Genomic DNA, 27,286 nt, shown 5'->3' with positions numbered 1-27,286 from the left:
TCTGAGCTCAGAGTGTTGGTGTGGATACCTTCTATTGTGAACTCTCACCTCACAGCGAGTGATCAGACTAGAATGTTCTTTGTATTTTTGGATGGGCTATTTTACCCAACATTGATAACTGGAATTAAAATACTCTCCTTGAGTTTTTTTTAATTTTAAATGAGTATTACTGACTGCTTACTGTCAAGTTAGGAACATAATGACTCTTCCACTCTCATTGCCTAGTATGGGGCTCCAAAGTTGCTTAGCAATCACCAAAGTGCTCAGCAATACGGCAGTGCATGGAGTTATTTTTGTAAGTGCACCCGCAAGAGCCCTGCTTTCCAATTCCATACCTCTAACTGCTCATCACTCATCTGAATGTGATCTCCACCATTCATTCTTTTCTGTTTAGCCATACTAAACTGTCAGATTAGCTCTTTCCGTTCGCCATCCTATGAGTTTTCTTACAGGGATGCTAAAGCCATCTACCAATTAGCCAATGATCTCTTCTGCTTTAGCTTGAGAGTGATGTGTAAATGTCTCACCATGATTGCTGTGATTGCTTCCTCTTTGTGCATCTTCTCACAGCCTCTTAGTGGTCCTATTACAGTTTCACAGGGTCAACTGGGGTCATATCCTGAATAGAACATATACAGTATTTCATAAAACATTTGAATCAATTGGAATGTACGATTGTAAATATGATTGCTAGTTAAAAACTAGATTAAACAAGATAGATAGTCACAAATTTCACTAAATATTAACTTCCTTTTCACTGTGTGAACATACACTCACCGGACAGTTAATTAGGTACCATATTCACAAATGGATCACTCCTATAGACAGTGAGTCAAGTGGCTGTGGCTTGCTACTGTATATAAAGCAGGCAGACAGGCATGGAGGCATTCAGTTACTGTTCGATTGAACGTTAGAATGGATAAAATGAGTGACCTAAGAGACTTTGAGCGTGGTATGATTGTCGGTGCCAGGGGAGCCGGATCCACTGTCTCAGAAATGGCCGTCCTACTGGGCATTTCACGCATGACAGTGTCTAGAGTTTACAGATAATGGTGGGAAAAACAAAAAACATCCAGACATCCATTTCGACCAGTCCTGTGGTCGAAAAACAGCTTGTTGATGAGAGAGGTCGAAGGCCACAAACAGACAAATAACGACGTAGTACAACAGCTCCACTTCACCTCAGGAGACTGGAAAAATGTGCTTGGCCCCTAAGACCCTCACAAGCTTTTACAGATGCACCATTGAGAGCATCCTGTCGGGCTGTATCACAGCCTGGTACGGCAACTGGACCGCCCGCAACCGCAGGGCTCTCCAGAGGGTGGTGCGGTGTGCCCAGCGCATCACCGGGTGCACATTGACTGCCCTCCAGGACACCTACAGCGCCGATGTCACAGGAAGGCGAAAAAGATCATCAAGGACATCAACCACCCGAGCCATGGCCTGTTCACCCCACTATCGTCCAGAAGGCGAGATCAGTACAGGTGCATAAAAGCTGGGGCCGAGAGACTGAAAAACAGTTTCCATCTCGAGGCCATCATACTGTTAAATAGCCATCACTAGCCAGCCTCCGCCCAGTACCCTGCCCTGAACATAGAAACTGTCACTAGTCGGCTACCACCCGGTTACTCAACCCTGCACCTTAGAGGCTGTTGCCCTATGTACCAAGACATGGAATAAGTGGTCACTTTAATAATGGAGCACTGGTCACTTTAATAATGTTTACATACTATTTACTAATTTCATATGTATGTACTGTATTCTAGTCAAGGCCATACTATTCAGCTATTGCTGCATATATATATATATATACTCTTCATATAACAGTGGGGAAACAGAGTATTTGATACACTGGCCGAGTTTTGCAGGTTTTTCCTACTTACAAAGCATGTTAGAGGTCTGTAATTTTTATCATAGGTACACTTCAACTGTGAGAGACGGAATCTAAACAAAAAATCCAGAAAATCACATTGTATCTTTTTAAAAATTCATTGTTTGCATTTTATTGCATGACATAAGTATGATTGAGTCACCGTAGCCAACAGTAGAAAATTCCGGCTCTCCACAGACCTGTTTCGTTTTTCTTTAAGAAGCCCTCCTGTTCTCCACTCATTACCTGTATTAACTGCACCTGTTTTGAACTCGTAGTATCCTGGTAATAAGAAGACACCTGTCCACCCCAATCAAACAGATTCCAACCCTCTCCACAATGGCCAAGACCAGAGAGCTGTGTAAGGACATCAGGATAAATTGTAGACCTGCACAAGGCTGGATGGGCTACAGGACAATAGGCAAGCAGCTTGGTGAGAAAGGAAACAACTGTTGGCAATTATTAGAAAATGGAAGAAGTTCAAGATGACGGTCAATCACCCTCGGTCTGGGGCTCCATGCAAGATTTCACCTCGTGGGGCATCAATGATCATGAGGAAGGTGAGGGATCAGCCCAGAACTACACGGCAGGACCTGGTCAATGACCTGAAGAGAGCTGGGACCACAGTCTCAAGAAAACCATTAGTAACACACTACGCCGTCATGGATTTAAAATCCTGCAGCGCACGCAAGGTCCCCCTGCTCAAAGCCAGTGCATGTCCAGGCCTGTCTGAAGTTTGCCAATGACCATCTGGATGATCCAGAGGAGGAATGGGAAAGGTCATGTGGTCTGATGAGACAAAAATAGAGCTTTTTGGTCTAACTCCACTCGCCGTGTTTGGAGGAAGAAGAAGTATGAGTACAACCGAAGAACACCATCCCAACCGTGAAGCATGGAGGTGGAAACATCATTCTTTGGGGATGCTTTTCTTGCAAAGGGGACAGGACGACGTGCACCGTATTGGAGGGAGGATGGATGGGGCCATGTATCGCGAGATCTTGGCCAACAACCTCCTTCCCTCAGTAAGAGCATTGAAGATGGGTCGTGGCTGGGTCTTCCAGCATGACAACGACACGAAGCACACAGCCATGGCAACTAAGGAGTGGCTCCGTAAAGAAGCATCTCAAGGTCCTGGAGTGGCCTAGCCAGTCTCCAGCCTGAACCAATAGAAAATCTTTGAGGGAGCTGAAAGTCCGTATTGCCAGCGACAGCCCCGAAACCTGAAGGATCTGGAGAAGATCTGTAGGGAGGATGGGGCCAAAATCCCTGCTGCAGTGTGGCAAACCTAGTCAAGAACTACAGGAAACGTATGATCTCTGTAATTGCAAAGAAAGGTTTCTGTACCAAATATTAAGTTCTGCTTTCTGATGTATCAAAATACTTTTGTCATGCAATAAAATGCAAATTAATTACTTAAAAATCATACAATGTGATTTTTCTGGATTTTTGTTTTAGATTCCGTCTCTCATAGTTGAAGTGTACCTATGATAATAATTACAGACCCTCATGCTTTGTAAGTAGGAAAACTGCAAAATCGGCAGTGTATCAAATACTTGTTCTCCCACTGTATATACACTGCTCAAAAAAAATAAAGGAACACTTAAACAACACATGTAACTCCAAGTCAATCACACTTCTGTGAAATCAAAACTGTCCACTTAGGAAGCAACACTGATTGACAATACATTTCACATGCTGTTGTGCAAATGGAATAGACAAAAGGTGGAAATTATAGGCAATTAGCCAGACACCCCAATAAAGGAGTGATTCTGCAGTGGTGACCACAGACCACTTCTCAGTTCCTGCTTCCTGGCTGATGTTTTGGTCACTTTTGAATGCTGGCGGTGCTCTCACTCTAGTGGTAGCGAGACGGAGTCTACAACCTACACAAGTGGCTCAGGTAGTGCAGCTCATCCAGGATGGCACATCAATGCGAGCTGTGGCAAGAAGGTTTGCTGTGTCTGTCAGCGTAGTGTCCAGAGCATGGAGGCGCTACCAGGAGACAGGCAGTAACATCAGGAGACGTGGAGGAGGCCGTAGGAGGGCAACAACCCAGCAGCAGGACCGCTACCTCCGCCTTTGAGCAGGAGGAGCACTGCCAGAGCCCTGCAAAATGACCTCCAGCAGGCCACAAATGTGCATGTGTCAGCATATGGTCCTCACAAGGGCTCTGAGGATCTCATCTCGGTACCTGATGGCAGTCAGGCTAACTCTGGCGAGCACATGGAGGGCTGTGCGGCCCCACAAAGAAATGCCACCCACACACCATGACTGACCCACCGCCAAACCGGTCATGCTGGAGGATGTTGCAGGCAGCAGAACGTTCTCCACGGCATCTCCAGACTCTGTCACGTCTGTCACATGTGCTCATGTGCTCAGTGTGAACCTGCTTTCATCTGTGAAGAGCACAGGGCGCCAGTGGCGAATTTGCCAATCTTGGTGTTCTCTGGCAAATGCCAAACGTCCTGCACGGTGTTGGGCTGTAAGCACAACCCCCACCTGTGGACGTCAGGCCCTCATACCATCCTCATGGAGTCTGTTTCTGACCGTTTGAGCAGACACATTCACATTTGTGGCCTGCTGGAGGTCATTTTGCAGGCTCTGGCAGTGCTCCTCCTGCTCAAAGGCGAGAGTGGCGGTCTGCTGCTGGGTTGTTGCCCTCCTACGGCCTCTCCACGTCTCCTGATGTACTGGCCTGTCTCCTGGTAGCGCCTCCATGCTCTGTACACTACGCTGACAGACACAGCAAACCTTCTTGCCACAGCTCGCATTGATGTGCCATCCTGGATGAGCTGCACTACCTGAGCCACTTGTGTGGGTTGTAGACTCCGTCTCATGCTACCACTAGAGTGAGAGCACCGCCAGCATTCAAAAGTGACCAAAACATCAGCCAGGAAGCTAGGAACTGAGAAGTGGTCTGTGGTCACCACCTGCATGAACATCACTCCTTTATTGGGGGTGTCTTGCTAATTGCCTATAATTTCCACCTTTTGTCTATTCCATTTGCACAACAGCATGTGAAATTTATTGTCAATCAGTGTTGCTTCCTAAGTGGACAGTTTGATTTCACAGAAGTGTGATTGACTTGGAGTTACATTGTGTTGTTTAAGTGTTCCCTTTATTTTTTTGAGCAGTGTATRTAGGAACACCTGCTCGTAAGACCGTCTCATTCCAAAATCATGGGTATTAATATGGAGTTTTCCCCCCCTTTGCTGCTATAACTGCCTCCACTCTTCTGGGAAGGCTTTCCACTAGATGTTGGAACATTGCTGCAGGGACTGTCTTCCATTCAGCCACGAGAGCATTATTGAGGTCGGGCACTGATGTTACGCAATTAGGCCTGGCTCGCAGTCGGCGTTCCAATTCATCCCAAAGGTGTTCGGTGGCATTGAAGTCATGGCTCTATGCAGACCAGTCAAGTTCTTCCACACCGATCTCAACAAACCATTTATGTCTGGACCTCGCTTTGTGCACTGTCCCAGAGCAGGTCTGCATAGTGCTGAAGCACGTAGCGCAGTTAAATATTGTCTTGGTTGTAACACTCACTACCAAGTTMCAAATTGCCTCTGGAAGCAACGTCAGCATAAGAACTGTTCGTCGGGAGCTTCTTGAAATGGGTTTCCATGGCCGAGCAGCCTCACACAAGCGCAATAACAAGCGTCGGCTGGAGTGGTGTAAAGCTCGCCGCCATTGGACTCTGGAGCAGTGGAAACGTGTTCTCTGGAGTGATGAAACACGCTTCACCATCTGGCAGTTCGACGGACGAATCTGGACGAATCTGGAATGCATAGTGCCAGCTGTAAAGTTTGGTGGAGGAGGAATAATGGTCTGGGGCTGTTTTTCATGATTCTGGCTAGGCCTCTTAGTTCCAGTGGAGTGAACACTACAGCATACAATGACATTCTAGAAGATTCTGTGCTTCCAACTTTGAGGCAACAGTTTGCGGAAGACCCTTTCCTGTTTCAGCATGACAATGCCCCAGTGCACAAAGCGAGGTCCATACAGAAATGGTTTGTTGAGATCGGTGTGAAAGAACTTGACTGGCCTCCACAGAGCTCTGACCTCAACCCAATTGAACACCTTTGGGATGAATTGGAATGCCGACTGCGAGCCAGGCCTAATCACCCAACATCAGTGCTCGACCTCACTAATGCTCTTGTGGCTGAATGGAAGCAAGTCCCTGCAGCAATTTTATTTCATTTAACCTTTATTTAACTAGGAAAGTCAGTTAAGAACAAATTCTTACTTACAATGACGGCCTACCAAAAGGCAAAAGGCCTCCTGCGGGGGCTGGGATTAAAAATAAAAATATAGGACAAAACACACATCACGACAAGAGAGACACTACAACACTACGGTTTTACAAGTAGTCCATCATTGTAAATAAGAATTTGTTTTTAACTGACTTGCCTAGTTAAATAATGGTTAAATAAAAATAAATAAAGAGAGACCTAAGACAACAACATAGCATGGCAGCAACACATGACAACACAGGATAGTAGCAACACCACATGACAACAACATGGTAGCAACACAACATGGCAGCAGCACAACATGGTAGCAGCACAAAACATGGTACAAACATTATTGGGCACAGACAACAGCACAAAGGCAAGAAGGCAGAGACAACAATACATCACGCAATGTTCCAACATCTAGTGAAAAGCCTTCACAGAAGAGTGCAGGCTGTTATAGCAGCAAAGGGGGGGACCAACTCCATATTAATGCCCATGATTTCGGAATGAGATGTTTGACGAACAGGTGTCCACATACTTTTGGTCATGTAGTGTATATTTATATATATAGATTTGTATATATATAGATATATACTCCAGACTCTGACATTGCTCATCCTAATATTTATATATTCATTCTTCTACTTTTAGATTTGTGTGTATTGTTGTGAATTGTTAGATGTTACTGCACTGTTGGAGCTAGGAACATAAGCATTTCGCTACACCCACAATAACATCTGCTAAATATGTTTATGTGACCAATAGAATTTGATTTGTGGTGTGCAGAACGGCATCTCGGAAAGCACAACTCCTCGATCCTTGTCACGGATGGACTATTGTAGTAGACCACCCTGGGTTCCACTCCTACCAGATAAAAACAAGAGGGCTCCAGTGAGAACACGGTCACCAACACTGGACAATTGAGGAGTGGAAGAACATTTAGTTTACTTGAGTGGCCTCGTCAGTCCCCAGACCTCAACCCAATAGAACATCTTTGGGATGAGATGGAACAGGCTGTTCGCAGCATGAATGAACCAACGTTCAATCTGCAGCAACTGCATGATGCCATCGCGTTAGCATGGACCAACATCCATGTGCAACGTTTCCAACACCTTGTAGAATGCCCCGAAGAATTCAGGCTCTTCTGAAGGAAAAGAGGGTTCTGACCCATTACTAGATGGGTGTACCTAATAAACTGGCCGGTGAGTGTATGTTGCTGTTGAAGGAAAAAGTAAACTGCTGCTGCCTCACAATCTAACCAAGGTGCTTCAATTGATATATTATATTTTATTATCTGCCATTATCCTCTTATCTATGGGTACAGTATGTAGCTGTTTTTCTGTATAGTGTACTGTGATTAGTGTGCTAGGCAGATGTGACCAGGATGTTGAATGTGATTGGCTGGCTTGTTTCAGGGATCCAGTTCCGCCTCCCCTCCACCTGCAGCACTGACCGGACGACCCACGAAACCCCAGGTAAACCTCCTGTCCAAGCCAATAGCTGATGGTGAATATGTTTTAAACCAGCATCGTTATCATTTATTCATGACATACAGTAAACATGCTGTGATTAAGCAGTCTCACACTCACACTGGTTTATCAAACTTATCAAGATTAAACAAAACAACAACACCACCACATAATAATCCCTGAAAACAAGCGTCAGTTTTACCGTTAAGACCCTGCAACTATCTCTCTCTCTCTGTGTCCCTCTTATTGGGTTGTTTGATCACCCTTGGCTATTTATTTTCTCCTTGAGCCTCTCTGCCGCGCTGCGGACCTTATTGATTCATCAGGCACAAGCCCTTATCTTGCARGCAGATTGAAAAACGGCAGGGGAATGTAAAATACCCCTCTCCTCTTTTCCCTCTTCTCCTCTCCCCTCTTCCTCCTAAAACGGGCTGTGGGAGTGAGAGAAATCGTRAGTGAGAGAAGTCGTGAGAGCTCTAGCAATGACGAACGCTTCGGAACATTGGCCCGCATGACTGATGGACCGTCCCTCCTTCCTTCCTTCCTTCCCTCCATCCTTCCTTCCTTACTTCTCTCCCTCACTCCCTCCACACACTCACCAACGGGCATACACACACACCCTTCTCCTCTGTATAGGTCAAGGTTTCTATTTGTAGATTCCCTGGGCCTTGGTGATACATCTGGCAGGGAGAGCACTTTGTCAATTTATTTTGTTTAAAATGCTGGAGTTAAGGCCTCCGTGGCAGATGCTGTGTTGTCAGCCATGGGGTCCGGAGTGACAGAGAGGAGTGACAATTACCTTGTACCCYTGCACATAATTACCTTGTACCCCTGCACATAATTACCTTGTACCCCTGCACATAATTACCTCGTACCCTTGCACATCGACTCGGTACTGGTACCCCGTGTATATAGCCAAGTTATCGTTACTCATTGTCAGTGGCGATTTTAGCATGTAAATCTTGGTGGGCAAAAAATAAATACATGTGGGATGCATGCCAGCAAAGCCACTACACTACACAACACTAAACAATACATTAATTGCACAATAACGGTGCCAAACGGTGCCCACAAACTGTTAGGGCCTCCATAAAGCTGTCCCAACAGCAGAGTCCCAACAGCAGTCCCAACACCCAACACTGCTACACCTGAATATCAGTGGAGCCTTGTCTGGCGAGCCTCATTTACTGCCTTTTAGAAAAGCATAGCTGATATGGCTGACTTGCTTAAACAAATGTGGTTTCTACTGACAATTTAGATGTACAAACTATGGCATAAGGGGACGACAAGCGGATATGAGGCAATCCGTAATTTCGAATAAGACATTAATGATCGAGCTAGGACAGACGTCAATATAACAATTTGTTCAGCACTTTTGAAATGTACAGCGACAGAATTCAGAACATGGGCCGTTCTTACAGTGTTGTCGCTGTACACCAAGTCAGAACCGTAGGATAAATAAAGGAGGCATATAAGCAGACAATGAAAGCTCTTACAATTGTCACGATCGTTATACAGTGGAAGAGAGGAGGACCAAGGCGCAGCGTGATAACAATACATTCTTCTTTTTTAATGACACGAAAACGAAGAACACTATACAAACTATATAAAAACAACAAACGAACGAACGTGACGCTATAAACAAATAGTGCTGACACAAACACTACACATAGACATAGACACCCACGAACTACCTAATGAATATGGCTGCCTAAATATGGTTCCCAATCAGAGACAACGATAGACAGCTGTCTCTAATTGAGAACCAATCTAGGCAACCATAGACATACATACACCTAGACTAGGCCCTGCCCCATAAACATACAAAACCCTAGACAATACAAAACACATACATCCCCCATGTCACACCCTGACCTAACTAAAATAATAAAGAAAACAAAGATAACTAAGGCCAGGGCATGATAACAATATTCAATGATTACATTTCTCAAAAACAGGTTATAGGCTACATGTGCACCACCAATTCAGAACAGTGGGGGAAATTAAGAGGTGAAAATAGACCAAATTATTAGGGTGAGGCACATGGGCTACTGATAAGAGAATTTTGTTCTCCAGGTACATAACCCAATTTAATTATATTACTCCGTCTGCAAACCAGAATTTGTAAGATCCTGGTCGAATGAAACAGACGGAGGCCCAGCTACAATAGATAGTCAAAAAGGTTTATTCAGAGAACGTTCTAAAGTCAGGAATACAAAACAATTCATTTTCTACTGACTTCTCACGCCCACACATTCACACAACCATATGCACACACACACACACACACACACACACACATACAAACAGACGCACACACACACACACACACACACATGCATACAAACAGACGCACACACATGTCCTGCTACCCAGCCGCCAGAGATTAGTGACCTTGTCCTTGAGACATACTCCCTGTTCTTYTCCCAAATCTCTAGTCAGGTCGGCACCGAGCTCAGACAGTCTGTGTTTATAATACCATAAAGACATGTTGTCTTTACCCTCATTCTGACACATTTATTGATTATGATKTTATACATTCTAATCACTTCCATACATTTATATGTTTCAGGGCGGAATATTCTAATCATTCAATTAACCGATAATTCTCACCTAACAGCTACTAACAGCTTACTACACAATATACACTTAGTATTACTTTCTTAGCTACAGTATACATATCTCCCTGGCATATTACGTAATTTATGCAGCAGCATACAAGACATTTTCGGACTCACTTTGTTGTTCTGTGCTCACTTGAATAGGAAAGTGGCGCGACGGTCCTTCGTGGGAAAATTCTGTCATCAAAGTCTGGTATTCTCTGTATTTATGGCGCTTTCAAGACAACTGTTAACTCAACAACAAAAAAAAGAGTTGAATCATGATGGCGTCAGTGATCTTCAGGTCTTAGCTCTAGTAAGAGGCCTGAGTTCCCGATTTACAATTCTGAGTTGGATAAAAGTTCTAAATGTTTTTTCCCAAGTTCCCAGTTGTCTTGAACTCACTAAAGTCATATTTTGCAGTTTCAAGTTAACAGTTTTGTGCGCGGCACAAATCATGCTTCATTGACAGCATGGACAATGTTGAATGTTTTATCATTTTAAACTAGGAAAAGAGACACTTAATCTTAGACTTGGACCACAAAGCCACTCCACTGAATAGCAGGCTCATGATTGCTTTGCAATGCTTGCAGTCATCCACTGGTTCCTTCCAACCACTCATTGGTGATTTGAATTTGCGATTTCCAATTTGTTGTGAAATGTTTATGTCCAATGACCGATGAGCAAGGATATGTTTTATCAATAATTTCTCTTCATTATTTATCTTCATATGACAAGGATTAAAAATGTTTTACCAGTAGATTGTCAACTTGATTCATGATGATGACTGCTAGCTAAAATTTTGAAAGTATGATGTTGACATGATTGGACTAATCAAAGCTACTGTAGATATAACGTGATTTCAAGTAATTTTATCTGTGGCCAATGAACTTGAGCCTTCTTGGATGGGCACTTCTAATGTAACTCTATGGCAGCACCCAAGGGGCTTGAATTTTCGAGCTCTACCCCACTACAGTAACGTAGTGTTCCCTTGAGTGACATAACACTGAGCCAATCACGGCGCAACGCACCGTATTTTCTGCTGGCTTGCCCCACCACCACAGAAACCACTGAGTTAGGCTGAAACACCATGTTGGAGCTGCCTTACTCAAGAAAATAAAAAAGAGACCATGTTTGTATGCAGCTTTATTAACTCAATGATATATRTATATGTTTTTACATTGTTTACAAACTGATATGTGACATCTATTAATGCCAAAATAACATGCAAAACAGGCAAGGCCCACATTTTTGCTGAAAATATGGGGCTCCAAACAGGAGGGGTTCTGCCCTTTTAAAACAGTCTAAGGGGGATCACGTGACCCTTGAACGAGATGGCCGCATGAACTAAGAGCTCCGCACAAGTAGTTTCCAATTCTTAATCTTACCTCCACTTCAAGTTTAAACTCCTTTAGCTTTAGTCAAAAAGTCATGGCGGCTACAAAAGGCGACATTACAGGTGACATTTATACCTGGATTCGAGCATTAGCCACGGAAAAAGCCTCCAAGAAACAGCTAGCTTCCGAAAAATCTAGCACCATTAGCCAGGAGCAAGAGGAACCCCCACCCGAGGCCCAAGAAATGCCAACCTTGCACTCTGTCGAAGACATCCTTTCTCAGCTGAGATCCCAACGTACAGAACTCAACATCAAATTAGACGACATTAACTCTCAGCTCAGTGCGATAGGGGGCAAGGTGACAACCCTGGAAAATGCTTTGCCCTGACATCAACAAGATAACCATCAAGGCGGAGCGCCTKGATGAGGCAGAGGGGCGAATCCTATCCATGGAAAACTCACTGACAGACGCCATGGAAACAATAGCAGATGCTAAAAAGAGAATAGAGCATCTGGAAGAGAAAACAGAGGACCTGGAAAACAGGTGGCAAAGGAATAATTGTGTTCTATTAAATCTGGGAGAAAAAGTAGAGGGAAACATGCCACTGATCCGCTACCTGCAAGACAATCTTCCCGAGTGGCTCCACCTGTCCACCGACAGGCCCATAGAACTCGAGAGAGCTCACCGAGCACTGAGGCCCCCACCAGCAGCCAGACAACCACCACGCCCAATCACCATACCTTTCCTGAGAATCACCGACAAGGAACGAGTCCTACAGGTGGCGAAAATCAACGCCATTACAGTGGGAAACGCCAAACTCACTTTACATCAGGACCTGTCAGCTGGAATACGCTGAAAGCGCCGAGAGTTTGATGAGGTGAAGAAATACTCCGTTGACCGAGGCATCTTTAGGGGATTTAAATACCCAAACGAGCTCAGGATTTTTCACCAAGGAGCCCTTCGACACTTCAAAACTCCCGAAGAGGCTAAATGTTTTTTGAAGGACAATCCTGGTCACTGAGAAATGGACCAATGACTAAAAGCGATTACTGTTATTACTAATGGAGGTAAGACAACATATAGCCGCCATCCAATGACCCACCCGCCCCGCTAAATGTCAGTATAACCATCTAATTTATATTTATTCTCTTTTAGCTGAGAGGGATAGGCTCTATAGCCTAACCTAGGCCTACTAACGCTTCAGCCTACTTTTATTTCCTCTTTTTTTATTATTATTATTTGAAGTCATCATTTTCACATAGGCTTCCACCATTTATAGGCTGTCGATTATGACACATTTACAGACCTAACGAGAAGCTCAATGTGTCAATTATATGCCTATGGCCTTATCCTGTTGATATTACGTTTTAATAAAAACAAACAACTTATCCTATAGATCCCTCTTAAGGATTTGCCCCAACATTTCTGTTTTATTTGGTCCAAACGATTAGCCCTATGTCCTTTGGGGGAGGTATATGTAGGCTGGGCTATTGATTTTATTTCTCCCTCTTTTTTAATGGACGGGGGCTACGTTGTCACTTACTCAATGCAGGGCGGAGAGGATGAGGCATTTCTTTGGTGGGGAGGGGGAGACGTTGTGCGTTGCTAACTGTTCCCGTTTTTTTTCTTCGGAACACAGAATTGAGACTGAGCGGAGGGGGTAATAGATCTAACGGGATATGTCGAGTTGTTTGGGAACTCGGGCTGGGGTGTTCAGAGATTGTTCTTTTATGTACACCATTTATTTTTCTTTTATGTGATCGCAGCTGTAACTATTATCCACCTTTACCCAGAGATGACTTGCACTTGAGTTTGATTACTGTTCGATGACGATGACTAGTACCTTAAATCTATTGACATGGAACTGCCATGGTCTAGGTCCTGCAATAAAACGGAAAAAGATACTATGTGCTCTAAAAAAGGAAAAAGGAGACATTGCTCTATTACAAGAGACACACCTCTGTGATGCCGAACATGCCAAACTCCAGGCATGTTCGGCATGTGTATTTCAGGTGTATTTCTCATCTTTCAAATCAAACAGTAGAGGTACAGCCATACTTATCCATGAGAATGTTCCATTCATAATTGACAAAAACATATCTGATCCGGAGGGGAGATTTATTTTGATAACTGGGTCACTATGGACAACCAATTACTTTCTTAAACATATATACGCCCCTAACACTGATACTCCTGCTTTCATGTCGAAAATTATAACCCTGTTCAATGAGCATTGTGTTTCCTTTGGAGTTCTGGCTGGAGATTTTAATTGTACCCTCAACCCAACCCTAGACAAATCATCTCAAGTCCCCACCACAAACCCTAGATCTGCAAAGATGTTGAACTCTCTTACTAAAGAGATGGGACTGATAGATATCTGGAGAGAGACTAATAGCTCTTTCAGATCACGCCTTTGTCCACCTCCGCTTTGACCTCTGCAAAAACATCCCAAGGTCAAAGAGCTGGAAATTCAACACCTCCACGAAGTGTTCCATACAATGGTAACTACATGGATAGACAACTACACACAAGACAACAAAGCCTCTCCTGTTTCTCCAGCCACAATGTGGGACGCTGCCAAAGCCACACTAAGAGGTCATCTAATTGCATATGCTTCCTCTAAGAAAAAAGCAATGGAAGCACACAGGCTAGATCTTGAGAGGGAGCTGGAACGCTGTGAAAAAGTACATAAACATTCCCCAGACAGCACCTCCTGGAGTCAACTTAGAGCAGCCAAAGCCAAACTGAACTTGGACTATACTCGGGAGATAAAAAATAAAAATAAATCTTTACTAAACAGAAATACCATGAGTATAGCAATAGGCCTAGTAGATTGCTTGCTTACCAATTAAAAAAGAGCAGTCAGAGCGCACAATCATGGCCATCCGAACAGCAGAGGACGAGGTCACATATGACCAAAAAAAGATCAATTTAACTTTTCATGGTTTTTACTGCAAACTATATACTTCTGAGAGAAAACATACGGATGCAGAACTCCGTTCCTTCCTAGAAGGAATCTCGCTACCTAAACTATCAGAGACCGACCAAGAAGATCTCAACTCCCCCTTCACTCCTGAGGAGGTCCTGGAGGCAATTACCTCCATGCCACCTAACAAGTCCCCAGGCCCAGATGGATTCCCCGGAGAGTTCTACAAAGCTTTTTGGCCCCAGCTTAGCCCTATTTTCATGCCAATGCTGGATGATTTTTGCAAAAACAGAGCTCTCCCAGACTCTATGCACACAGCTCGCATTACAGTGTTGCTCAAAAAAGACAAGGACCCTCTATCCTGCTTGTCCTTCCGGCCTATAAGCTTGTTGGATTTCGACTACAAAATAATTACCAAATTGCTCACCAAAAGACTAAACACTCTTCTTCCCAAAATAATAAAAGCGGACCAAACTAGATTTATTAGAGACAGGTACTCTTCTGATAACATTTGCTGTCTTTTTTGATATTATTGATCAAGTAAACGCACAGAAGACCCCTGTCCTGCTGGCTTCACAGGATGCTGAGAAGGCGTTCGACAGGATGTTGTGGAGCTTTCCGTTCTTAGTCTTAGAAAAGTTCAATATGGGCCCAAACTTTATTAAATGGATCAAATCACTATACTCTCATCCAAATGCCATGGTGACTACTAACGGTCTGAACTCTGACAGATTCACTTTGGGTTGGGGCACAAGACAAGGGTGCTCGCTGTCCCCCCTGCTCTACTTGTTGGGGGCGGAGCCTCTGGCAGAGTTGATAAGGAGCAATCCAAGTATTATGGGTGTTTCTGCAGGCGGTCTTCAGCACAAGATTTCGCACTACGTGGATAATGTCTTGCTCCACATATCCAACCCTGAGAAATCCTTCCCATTTTAGACACAATTGCTCAGTATGGTAAGTTTTCAGGATATAAGATAAATTTGAACAAATCCACTGTTTGCCCACTCAATCTTACACTCACCAGCTCTATGAAGACACTCTGTCCGTTCTAATGGAAGACACAGGGGTTTCAATACCTTGGGATCTTCGTAACACCAGATTTGAATTGCCTTTTCAAGGAAAATTATCTCCCACTCCTGGATCGAATCAAGAATGATCTCCAAACCTGGATCTCCCTCCCAATCAGCTTAGTCAGAAGAATTAATGTCATCCGTATGAACATCCTCCCTAGATTGAACTTTTCCTTTTTCAAAACAACTAACCAAAGCGTCACCAAATGTATTTTATTTTATTACATTTTTTCACCTTTATTTAACCAGGTAGGCTRGTTGAGAACAATACAGTAGGAAAAAAGTATATATACAGTATGTGCAAATGAGGTAAGATACGGGAGGAAAGGCAATAAATAGGCCATGGTGGCGAAGTAATTACAATATACCAATTAAACACTGGAGTGATTGATGTGCAGAAGATGAATGAGCAAGTAGAGATACTGGGGTGCAAAGGAGCAAGATAAATAAATAAATACAGTATGGGGATGAGGTAGTTGGATGGGCTATATTACAGATGGGCTATGTACAGATGCAGCTATCTGTGAGCTGCTCTGACAGCTGGTGCTCAAAGATAGTGAGGGAGATATGAGTCTCCAGCTTCAGTGATTTTTGCAGTTCCTTCCAGTCATTGGCAGCAGAGAACTGGACGGAAAGACGACCAAAGGAGGAATTGGCTTTGGGGGTGATTAGTGAGATATACCTGCTGGAGCGCATGCTACGGGTGGGTGCTGCTATGGTGACTAGTGAGCTGAGATAAGGCGGGGCTTTACATAGCAGAGACTTGTAGATGACCTGGAGCCAGTGGGTTTGGTGACGAGTATGAAGCGAGGGCCAGTCAACGAGAGCGTACAGGTCGCAATGGTGGGTAGTATATGGGGCTTTGGTGACAAAACGGATGGCACTGTGATAGACTGCATCCAATTTGTTGAGTAGAGTGTTGGAGGCTATTTTGTAAATGACATCGCCGATGTCGAAGATCGGTAGGATGGTCAGTTTTACGAGGGTATTTTTGGCAGCACGAGTAAAGGATGCTTTGCTGCGAAATAGGAAGCCGATTCTAGATTTAATTTTGGATTGGAGATGCTTAATGTGAGACTGGAAGGAGAGCTTACAGTCTAACCAGACACCTAGGTATTTGTAGTTGTCCACATATTCTATGTAACGATTGTCGTCGGGAGAAGGAGAGGAGGACCAAAGTGCAGCGTGGTAAGTGTTCATATTTCCTTTAATAAAATATGAAACACTTGACGAAACAAAAAAACGACAAACGAACAGTCCTGTAAGGTGAACACACAAAACAGAAAACAACCACCCACAAACACAGGTGGGAACAGGCTACCTAAGTATGATTCTCAATCAGAGACAACGATAGACAGCTGCCTCTGATTGAGAACCATACCAGGCCAAACACACAGAAATACAACACAAGGAAAACATAGAACACCAGACATAGAATGCCCACGCAAACTCACGCCCTGACCAACCAAAATAGAGACATAAAAAAGGATCTCTACGGTCAGGGCGTGACATTCTAAGTCAGAACCGTCCAGAGTAGTGATGCTGGACAGGCGGGCAGGTGCGGGCAGCGATCGGTTGAAGATCATGCATTTAGTTTTACTTGCATTTAAGAGCAGTTGGAGGCCACGGAAGGAGAGTTGTATGGCATTGAAGCTCGTCTGGCGCTTAGTTAACACAGTGTCCAAAGAAGGGCCAGAATTATACAGAATGGTGTTGTCTGTGTTGAGGTGGATCAGAGAATCACCAGCAGCAAGAGCGACATCATTGATGTATACAGAGAAGAGAGTCGCCCCGAGAATTGAACCCTGTGGAGCCCCAATAGAGACTGCCAGTGGTCCAGACAACAGGCCCTCCGATTTGACACACTGAACTCTATCAGAGAAGTAGTTGGTGAACCAAGTGAGGCAGTCATTTGAGAAACCAAGACTGTTTAGTCTGCCGATAAGAATGTGGTGATTGACAGAGTCGAAAGCCTTGGCCAGGTCGATGAATATGGCTGCACAGTAATGTCTCTTATCGATGGCGGTTATATGATATCGTTTAGGAACTTGAGCGTGGCTGAGGTGCACCCTTGACCAGCTCTGAAACCAGATTGCATAGCGGAGAAGGTACAGTGGGATTCGAAATGGTCGGTGATCTGTTTGTTAACTTGGCTTTCGAAGACCTTAGAAAGGCAGGGTAGGATAGATTGTGTCTGTAGCAGTTTGGGTCTAGAGTGTCTCCCTCTTTGAAGAGGGGGATGATCGCGGCAGCTTTCCAATCTTTGGGAATCTCAGACGATACGAAAGAGAGGTTGAACAGGCTAGTAATAGGGGTTGCAACAATTTCATCAGATACTTTTAGAAAGTGATGGTCCAGATTGTCTAGCCCGGCTAATTTGTAGGGGTCCAGGTTTTGTAGCTCTTTCAGAAAATCAGCTATCTGGATTTGGGTGAAGGAGAAATGGGGGAGGCTTGGGCGAGTTGCTGTGGGGGGGTGCCAGGCAGTTGACCAGGGTAGGGGTAGCCGGGGCAATAAAAACCAAGGATCAAGTTCTCCACTCTATCGAAACCTGAATCTAAGGGTGGTCTTGCCCTTCCCTCCCTTCAATTGTACTACTGGTCTGCCCAAATCCGCAACATGCTAACATGGATCACAAGCAGACAAGACTCAACGTGGATTCAGATAGATGCCCAATCCTGTGGTTCATTGCCCCTAAGCTCAATTATTGTCATTAATAACTTTAGTGAAGTGGGCTACATAGCAAAAACCTTTGTGATTTACAGCACCCTACTAGCGTGGAGGGACTGTAAGAAATACCTGGGCATTTCCTCCCAAATATGTTCTCACTCGCCTATAGTATGCAACCCAGACTTGCCAAATGCCCTGGGTGATGTCAACTTTAATCTTTGGCATACTCTAGGAATCAGGACCTTTTCAGACCTATTTCATCAGAAAACCACTACACTGAAATCCTTTCATGAGCTCTGCAGTGAAATCAATGTGCCAAGATCCAATTTTCTTAAATATCTTCAAATTAGACACGTCATTTCCTCATTTACTTCCAAGAGGAGATTTAGAGCTCAGCTGAATGAAGTTGAAACCCTTCTTGCTAAAGCACAACCCATTAAAGGCAAAATCTCCTATATCTATAGACTCCTTTCTGAGAAAGGGGGCTTTTCCTTTACTCCTTTGAAAGTAATCTGGGAAAAGGACCTGTCTGACTATCAGTGATGAGTTATGGGCGGAGGTTTGCGACAGGGTATACTGCTCCTCTACTAATGTCAAAATGAAAGAATCTAATTACACATTTTTGTACAAATGTTATTACACCCCAATGAGAGTCCATAGAATGAAAACAGACATTTCTCCTAACTGTAAAAGATGTACCTCTGAAAGTGGAACCTATATGCATGTATTTTGGAGTTGTAGAGAGATTGCCAGATTTTGGCAATCTATACATACTGCTGCACAGAAAATACTAGATGTACAGTTTGGTATGACCCCGTGTATCTATCTTCTTAATGCCCAGCAGGACTTTGTTCTTGATCCTGACAGAGAAAATGTGTTTATGACTATCACATACTTTGCTAAGAAATGTATTCTTCTATTGTGGGCTTCTAATACTTCTCCTATATTTAAAATGTGGATTGACCAGATTGATGACATTCTTCCTCTTGAAAAGATCACTTATGACCTCCGCAAGAGAGAGCCCAAGTTTGATAAACTCTGGTCTCCACTACTCAACTATATTTCAAATTGGACAGAGTGAATGGGGTGATTAGGGAAATGAGCAGATACATGTTGTGTAAGATGCTGTAAAAACTAATTATTTGCTCGTCGTCTCAGCTAAGGCTGGAAATACCTAACAAGAACCTTGATAGTGCTGCTGTTTTTTCTTTAAAAAAAATATACAGCGGGGAGAACAAGTATTTGATACACTGCCGATTTTGCAGGTTTTCCTACTTACAAAGCATGTAGAGGTCTGTCATTTTTATCATAGGTACACTTCAACTGTGAGAGACGGAATCTAAAACAAAAATCCAGAAAATCACATTGTATGATTTTAAGTAAGTAATTAATTGCATTTTATTGCATGACATAAGTATTTGATCACCTACCAACCAGTAAGAATTCCGGCTCTCACAGACCTGTTAGTTTTTCTTTAAGAATCTCCTGGTTCTCCACTCATTACCTGTATTAACTGCACCTGTTTTGAACTCGTTACCTGTATAAAAGACACCTGTCCACACACTCAATCAAACAGACTCCAACCTCTCCACAATGGCCAAGACCAGAGAGCTGTGTAAGGACATCAGGGATAATTGTAGACCTGTACAAGGCTGGGATGGGCTACAGGACAATAGCCAAGCAGCTTGGTGAGAAGGCAACAACTGTTGGCACAATTATTAGAAAATGGAAGAAGTTCAAGTTGACGGTCAATCACCCTCGGTCTGGGGCTCATGCAAGATCTCACCTCGTGGGGCATCAATGATCATGAGGAATGTGAGGGATCAGCCCAGAACTACACGGCAGGACCTGGTCAATGACCTGAAGAGAGCTGGGACCACAGTCTCAAAAGAAAACCATTAGTAACACACTACGCCGTCATGGATTAAAATCCTGCAGCGCACGCAAGGTCCCCCTGCTCAAGCCAGCGCATGTCCAGGCCCGTTTGAAGTTTGCCAATGACCATCTGGATGATCCAGAGGAGGAATGGGAGAAGGTCATGTGGTCTGATGAGACAAAAATAGAGCTTTTTGCTCTAAACTCCACTCGCCGTGTTTGGAGGAATAGAAGGATGAGTACAACACGAAGAACACCATCCCAACCGTGAAGCATGGAGGTGGAAACATCATTCTTTGGGGATGCTTTTCTGCAAAGGGGACAGGACGACTGCACCGTATTGAGGGGAGGATGGATGGGGCCATGTATCGCGAGATCTTGACCAACAACCTCCTTCCCTCAGTAAGAGCATTGAAGATGGGTCGTGGCTGGGTCTTCCAGCATGACAACGACCCGAAACACAGCCAGGGCAACTAAGGAGTGGCTCCGTAAGAAGCATCTCAAGGTCCTGGAGTGGCCTAGCCAGTCTCCAGACCTGAACCCAATAGAAAATCTTTGGAGGGAGCCGAAAGTCCGTATTGCCCAGCGACAGCCCCGTAAACCTGAAGGATCTGGAGAAGGTCTGTATGGAGGAGTGGGCCAAAATCCCTGCTGCAGTGTGTGCAAACCTGGTCAAGAACTACAGGAACGTATGATCTCTGTAATTGCAAACAAAGGTTTCTGTACCAAATATTCAGTTCTGGCTTTCTGATGTATCAAATACTTATGTCATGCAATAAAATGCAAATTAATTACTTAAAAATCATACAATGTGATTTTCTGGATTTTTGTTTTAGATTCCTTCTCTCACAGTTGAAGTGTACCTATGATAAAAATTACAGACCTCTACATGCTTTGTAAGTAGGAAAACCTGCAAAATTGTCAGTGTATCAAATACTTGTTGTCCCCACTGTATATATTATCATTGTTATTTTTTTTAAATTTTTAAGTCTGTCACATCTGTGAACGTGGAATGTGTTTTGTTGGTTGATTGAAAAACAAGAAAACTTAATAAAACTTTAAACTGGAAAAAAGCACAGTCTAAGGCACTGCATCTCAGTGCTAGAGGTGTCATTACAGACCCTGGTTCGATTCCAGGCTGCATCATAACTGGCCGGGATTGGGAGTCCCATAGGACAATTGGCCCAGCATTGTCTGGGTTAGGGTTTGGCCGGGGTAGGCCGTCATTGTAAATAAGAATTTGTTCTTAACTGACTTGCCTAGTTAAATAAAGGTTACATTTTTAAAACTGTTGAAAAACAAATGATTGTCCCACTAAGCGCAAAACAGATGGGATGGCATATCGCTGCAGAATGCTGTGGTAGTCATGCTGGTTAAGTGTGCCTTGAATTCTAAATAAATCACCAACAGTGTCACCAGCAAAGCACCCCCACACCATCACACCTCCTCCTCCATGCTTCACGGTGGGAACCACACATGCGGAGATCATCTGTTCACCTACTCTGCATCTCACAAAGACACGGCGGTTGGAACCAAAAATCTCACATTTGGACTCATCAGACCAAAGGACACATTTCCATCGGTCTAATGTCCATTGCTCGTGTTTGTTGGCCCAAGCAAGTCTCTTCTTCTTATTGGTGTCCTTTAGTAGTGGTTTCTTTGCAGCAATTCAACAATGAAGGCCTGATTCATGCAGTCTCTTCTGAACAGTTGATGTTGAGATGTGTCTGTTACTTGAACTCTGAAGCATTAATTTGGGCTGCAATTTCTGAGGCTGGTAACTAATTGGAGTAAACAATAAACAAGTCAATAACACAGTAGGAAAAAAAACAAAATGAGTCTATATACATTGTGTGCAAAAGGCATGAGGTAGGCAATAAATAGGCCATAGGAGCGAATAATTACAATTTAGCAGATTAACACTGGAGTGATAAATCATCAGATGATCATGAGCAAGTAGAGATACTGGTGTGCAAAAGAGCAGAAAAATAAATAAATAAAAACAGTAAGGGGATGAGGTAGGTAAATTGGGTGGGTTGTTTACAGATGGACTATGTACAGCTGCAGCGATCGGTTAGCTGCTCAGATAGCAGATGTTTAAAGTTGGTGAGGGAAATAAAAGTCTCCAACTTCAGCGATTTTTGCAATTCGTTCCAGTCACAGGCAGCAGAGAACTGGAAGGACAGGCGGCCAAATGAGGTGTTGGCTTTTGAGATGATCAGTGAGATATACCTGCTGGAGCGCGTGCTACGGGTGGGTGTTGTTATCGTGACCAGTGAACTGAGATAAGGCGGAGCTTTACCTAGCATGGACTTATAGATGACCTGGAGCCAGTGGGTCTGGCGACGAATATGTAGCGAGGGCCAGCCGACTAGAGCATACAAATCGCAGTGGTGGGTGGTATTAGGAGGTACAATGTAGAATGTAGAAAATAGTAAAAATAAAGAAAACCCCTTGAATGAGTAGGTGCGTCCAAACTTTTGACTGGTACTGTAAATCAAAACTAGACATGGAACTGACGTCTGTGCCCAGTGGGATATCCTTAAAAGCCTGGTAAACGAAGCACTGTTTAGTATTTTTTATCATCATGATGATATGGCCGGAGACACTTTGCTTTTTAAAAGTCAAATTTTTTGAAAACATGACTGCTAACAAGCAAGAAGGTGTCCATGTTGTTGTCATGGAGATAAGGAGCAGGTTTTCTGTCTGGATAGTTATTGTTTGATTTAAAGGTTAAGTAAAACCACCTGTCTTGCCTGGTATGGTTGCTATGGTTTCTGTTGGCTGGGACGTGAGGGGACAGGCTAAATGCTGAGTAACACTGCCAAGATGGGGGGGTCCATCTGCTGAATCTTCTCACTTTATTTCCTTCTTTCTTTCTCTCTCTCTCTTACCCTCTCTCTCTTTATTGATTTATTTATATTTTTCTCTCTCTCTCTCTCTTTCTTTCTCTTTTTTCTCCCTCACCCTCTCTTTCTCTCTCTGTATATATACTGTATATATACTTTATCTCGCTTTTTCTCTCTCTCAATGTCTGTATCTTTCTGTCTCTTCTTTGTTATTCTTTCTCTCTCTACTGACTCATCTTGGTGACCTCTTTGAGAAGATCATTTATGAATGGAGGACAAAGTGAGTCATTAGGCCTTAGAGCAGTATGCTGAGCTCTACAGGGCGGATGCCAGCAGAGGGTATTTATAGAACCAGCCTGGGTGCTGCTGGGGACTGCTTAAGGGTCATGGTGTTGGAGGAACAAATTCTGCATTGAATGCATATTCAAAACCAATTCATACTCCAATGCCATTGTTAGTCCATTTTAAAGTAGTCCGAAGAGGATAAGTTTTCTTCAAATGAGAAACCCAGTGGAAATATTTCCTGGAGAATGGAATAGAGGATGAAGAATTCACTGAAGGGACTGAACACAAATCAATTAGCCCCTGTCAGTACATACATTCATAAATTATTTAATTGGATGCCCAGAAGACATGCTTGAATTTTTCAGTGAGCATAAAGTTTGTGTAACAAATAATTGCAAACTGTTGAAAACTCCATTAGTCCCTACAATATACTAGTTTGTTAGAAATGCTGGCCTGCTGTATAATTCAGTGTACTGTATTCCTCCTTCCCTTTCTATATGGTCAGTGGTATCTGGTATCCTTGGGACGTCCCTGCCATAAACACTAACCATAACCTTAACCCCTACCCTAACCATAAGTCTTACCTAACCCTAATCTTAACCCTTACCGTAACCATTTAAAATGTCAACTTCCAGGGGGTAGGGACATCCTAAGGATTCTGGATAGCACAAAACCTCTCTCTATACGAGTTCTGATGAGCCAAGACCACTGTGGGCTTTGATCATTAGATGTTCTTCAAATGGACAAGCTGTTTGAGTTTATAGCCTGTTACAGTATTAGGCTGCTCCGTCAAAGTTCTTTTTTAAAGGAAAGGACATATCAAACCCAGTTATTTATGTAGTCACATTCTCATTTGCACTTGAAAGATATTATAATTTTTATAATCCCCTGCTCATCAAATACATGTAAGGAGAATGTCAACACTCCACAGTGAATACCTCTCAGTGGTCTCTCCGCTCTCTGATCGTCAACGGCATAGCCCTACACTACCTCATCTACTTCAACTACCACATCATATACCTTCCTTTTAACGTTGACCTTCTCTATTCCTCTATCTTTCAGAGGTCACGTACACAAACAACTACAAGAAGATGACCCCTCCGCCGGTCCCGCCCCGCTCCACCGTAGGCTCTAAGCCCCTCATCTCAGTCACGGCTCAGAGCAGCACAGAATCCACCCAGGATGCGTACCATGAGGGCAGACCTCCTCGAGGGTGGGGGGACGCGCTGGGCCTGAGCCTGGGCCGAACCCTGTATAACTCCACAGACAGTCTGGACAGTGCCAAGGCGGTGACTATAGCCATGGAGGCTGCAGGGGTGATGTCTGGGAAGAGACACCCATCCACAGACAGTCATAGCTCAGTGATGACCTGTGATAAAGCCATCCTGGTGTCCAAGGCTGAGGAGTACCTCAAAACACCACGCTCCTCCATAGGTATACAGGTGAGTGGCACACACACACAAACACACACACGGGTATACAAAATTCTTTGCACACACACACACCCACCCATTCATAAAGTCGCACGCTCATGTATCCCACTCCGGCACACCCGTCTCTCCTCTAGGTCTAAAAATAGAACCAATGAGTCATCCTACTGCAATCCATTAATTAGAATTCAACTCATGAATCGGGCTTTACTGAATGGGTCTCTMTCCCTTCCTCCCTCCCTCCCTCTCCCCTCTCCCTCTCTCTCCTCTCTCTTTTCTCTCTCTTCACTCTCTTACCCTCTCTCTTTTCTCTTTCATTCTATCTTCCCTCTGTGACCCTGGGAGTAAGGGGCTTCATCACACACTGCAGTCTGCAGACATCAGGCCTGACAGTTCCCCAGAATAAAACAGACAGACAGACAGACAGACAGACAGACAGACAGACAGACAGACAGACAGACAGACAGACAGACAGACAGACAGACAGACAGACAGACAGACAGACAGACAGACAGACAGACAGACAGACAGACAGACAGACAGACAGACAGACAGACAGACAGACAGACAGACAGACAGACAGACAGACAGACAGACAGACAGACCGGCAGTCACCAATTCAGACTGCATACAGCCTTTTATCAAAGAAGAATATTAGAGTTGTTCTGCTTGTGTATGGTGCAGTGAGCTCGTTCCTTCCCTATCTCACTATAGGCTGGGACTATCATGGATTCAGAGCTATCTACATGTATCTAATTGAACTCAGAGGGTTTTCTTTAATGGAAGCTTCTCTAATGTCAAACATATAAAGTGTGGTGTACCGCAGGGCAGCTCTCTAGGCCCTCTACTCTTTTCTATTTTTACCAATGACCTGTCACTGGCATTAAACAAAGCATGTGTGTCCATGTATGCTGATGATTCATCCATATACGCATTAGCAACCACAGCTAATGAAGTCACTGAAACCCTTAGCAAAGAGTTGCAGTCCGTTTTCAAATGGGTGGTCAGTAATAAACTGGTCCTGAACATCTCTAAAACTAAAAGCATTGTATTTGATACAAATCATTCCCTAAGTTCTAGACCTCGGCTGAATCTGGCAATGAATGGTGTGGCTGTTGAACACGTTGAGGAGACTAAATTACTTGGTGTTACCTTAGATTGTAAACTGTTATGGTCGAAACATATTGATTCAATGGTCGTAAAGATCGGGAGAAGTCTGTCCATAATAAAGATTTTTTGACACCACAGATTTTTTGACACTGCAGGTCCTGCAGGCTCTAGTTTTATCGTATCTTGATTATTGTCCAGTCGTGTGGTCCAGTGCTACAAGGAAAGACCTAGTTAAGCTGCAGCTGGCCTAGAACAGAGTGGCATGTCTTGCTCTTCATTGTAATCAGAGGGCTGATATAAATACCATGCATGTCAGTCTCTCTTGGCTAAGAGTTGAGGAGAGACTTCCTGCATCACTTCTTTCTGTAAGAAACATTAATGTGTTGAAAATTCCAAATTGTTTGCATATTCAACTTACACACAGCACTGCCACACACACTTACCCCACCAGACATGCCACCAGGGGTCTTTTCACACTCCCTAGGGACAGAACAAATTCAAGTAAACGTACTGTATTATACAGAGCCATGAGTGCATGGAACTCCCTTCCCTCTCTTATAGAGCAAGTGAACAGTAAACCTGGTTTCAAAAAACAAATAAAGCAACACCTCACGGCACAATGCCTCTCCCCTATCTGACCTGCTTGTTGTGTGTACTATATGTAATGACATGTACATGTAACTGATAGATGAACACATATGCACACTACATGTTATTGTTTTCAATATATGTAAATTGTTAAGTATTTTGTCTGTGATGTCTTTTTCGTTATGTGTCAGACTCTAGTAAGACTAGCTGTCGCCAATGGCATTGTCTAATAGCATCGTCCTAATAAATCAAATCAAATCAAATTACTCTCAATGGTCACCCTCTTCTATCCTCCTGTCTTTCACCTCTTTCTATTCCCTCTCTTCTTTTCTCATTCTCCTCTCTCTCCTTTCTCAACTATCTATCTCCACTTGTCTCTTTGCCCATTCTTTCTTTCTTTCTTTCCCTCTCACTCTCTCTCCTTCTCTCTTTCTCTCTGTTTCTCTCTATCTCTCCCTCTCTCTCCTTCTCTCTTTCTCTCTCTGTTTCTCTCTATCTCTCCCTCCTCTCCTCCCTCTCTCTCCCCCAGGCAGGGTTTGTTTGTGGAGCCAGGTGAGTCTCAGTCCCTCTGAGATGATCAGGCAGCCCATCCTGGGTGATGAATGAAGATTTTAAATAGCTGAGCTGAATGGCGTGCCGCTCAGCGTGGTGCCTTGCTGTGTTGCATGCCACGCTACCCAATCACACTACCCGCCGTCTCCCCAAATCTGCTCACTAACGGACCCCTGATTCACCACACTCCTAATCAGATGCAGATACAGAATAATAGATAGAATTGCTGGGGAGAGTAGGCAGAAGGAGAGAGAAGGAAGAGAGGGTATGGTGGGTGACAGAGAGAAAGAGAGATAAGGAAGAGAGGGTATAGTAGGTGACAGAGAGAAAGAGACAGAAGGAAGAGAGGGTATGGTGGGTGACAGAGAAGGAAGAGAGGGTATGGTGGGTGACAGAGAGGAAGAGAGAGAAGGAAGAGA

General features: G+C 43.9%; 1 protein-coding gene across 1 annotated transcript in view; it reads left to right on the top strand.

The window, feature by feature from the left end:
• The window catches only part of dlgap2a (discs, large (Drosophila) homolog-associated protein 2a), a 92,419-nt gene that overhangs the window by 52,955 nt on the left and 12,178 nt on the right, over positions 1–27,286 (top strand). The window contains exons 6-7 of the mRNA XM_070445220.1: positions 7,521–7,580; positions 24,250–24,629. Coding sequence (XP_070301321.1) covers positions 7,521–7,580; positions 24,250–24,629 — 440 coding nt within the window. The remainder of the gene's footprint in view (positions 1–7,520; positions 7,581–24,249; positions 24,630–27,286) is intronic.

This window comes from Salvelinus sp. IW2-2015, linkage group LG9, assembly GCF_002910315.2.
Source record: "Salvelinus sp. IW2-2015 linkage group LG9, ASM291031v2, whole genome shotgun sequence".
NCBI classification, from domain to species: domain Eukaryota; kingdom Metazoa; phylum Chordata; class Actinopteri; order Salmoniformes; family Salmonidae; genus Salvelinus; species Salvelinus sp. IW2-2015.
The sequence above is the reverse complement of the archived record's forward strand: the minus strand, read 5'-3'. Positions and strand labels throughout refer to the sequence as shown.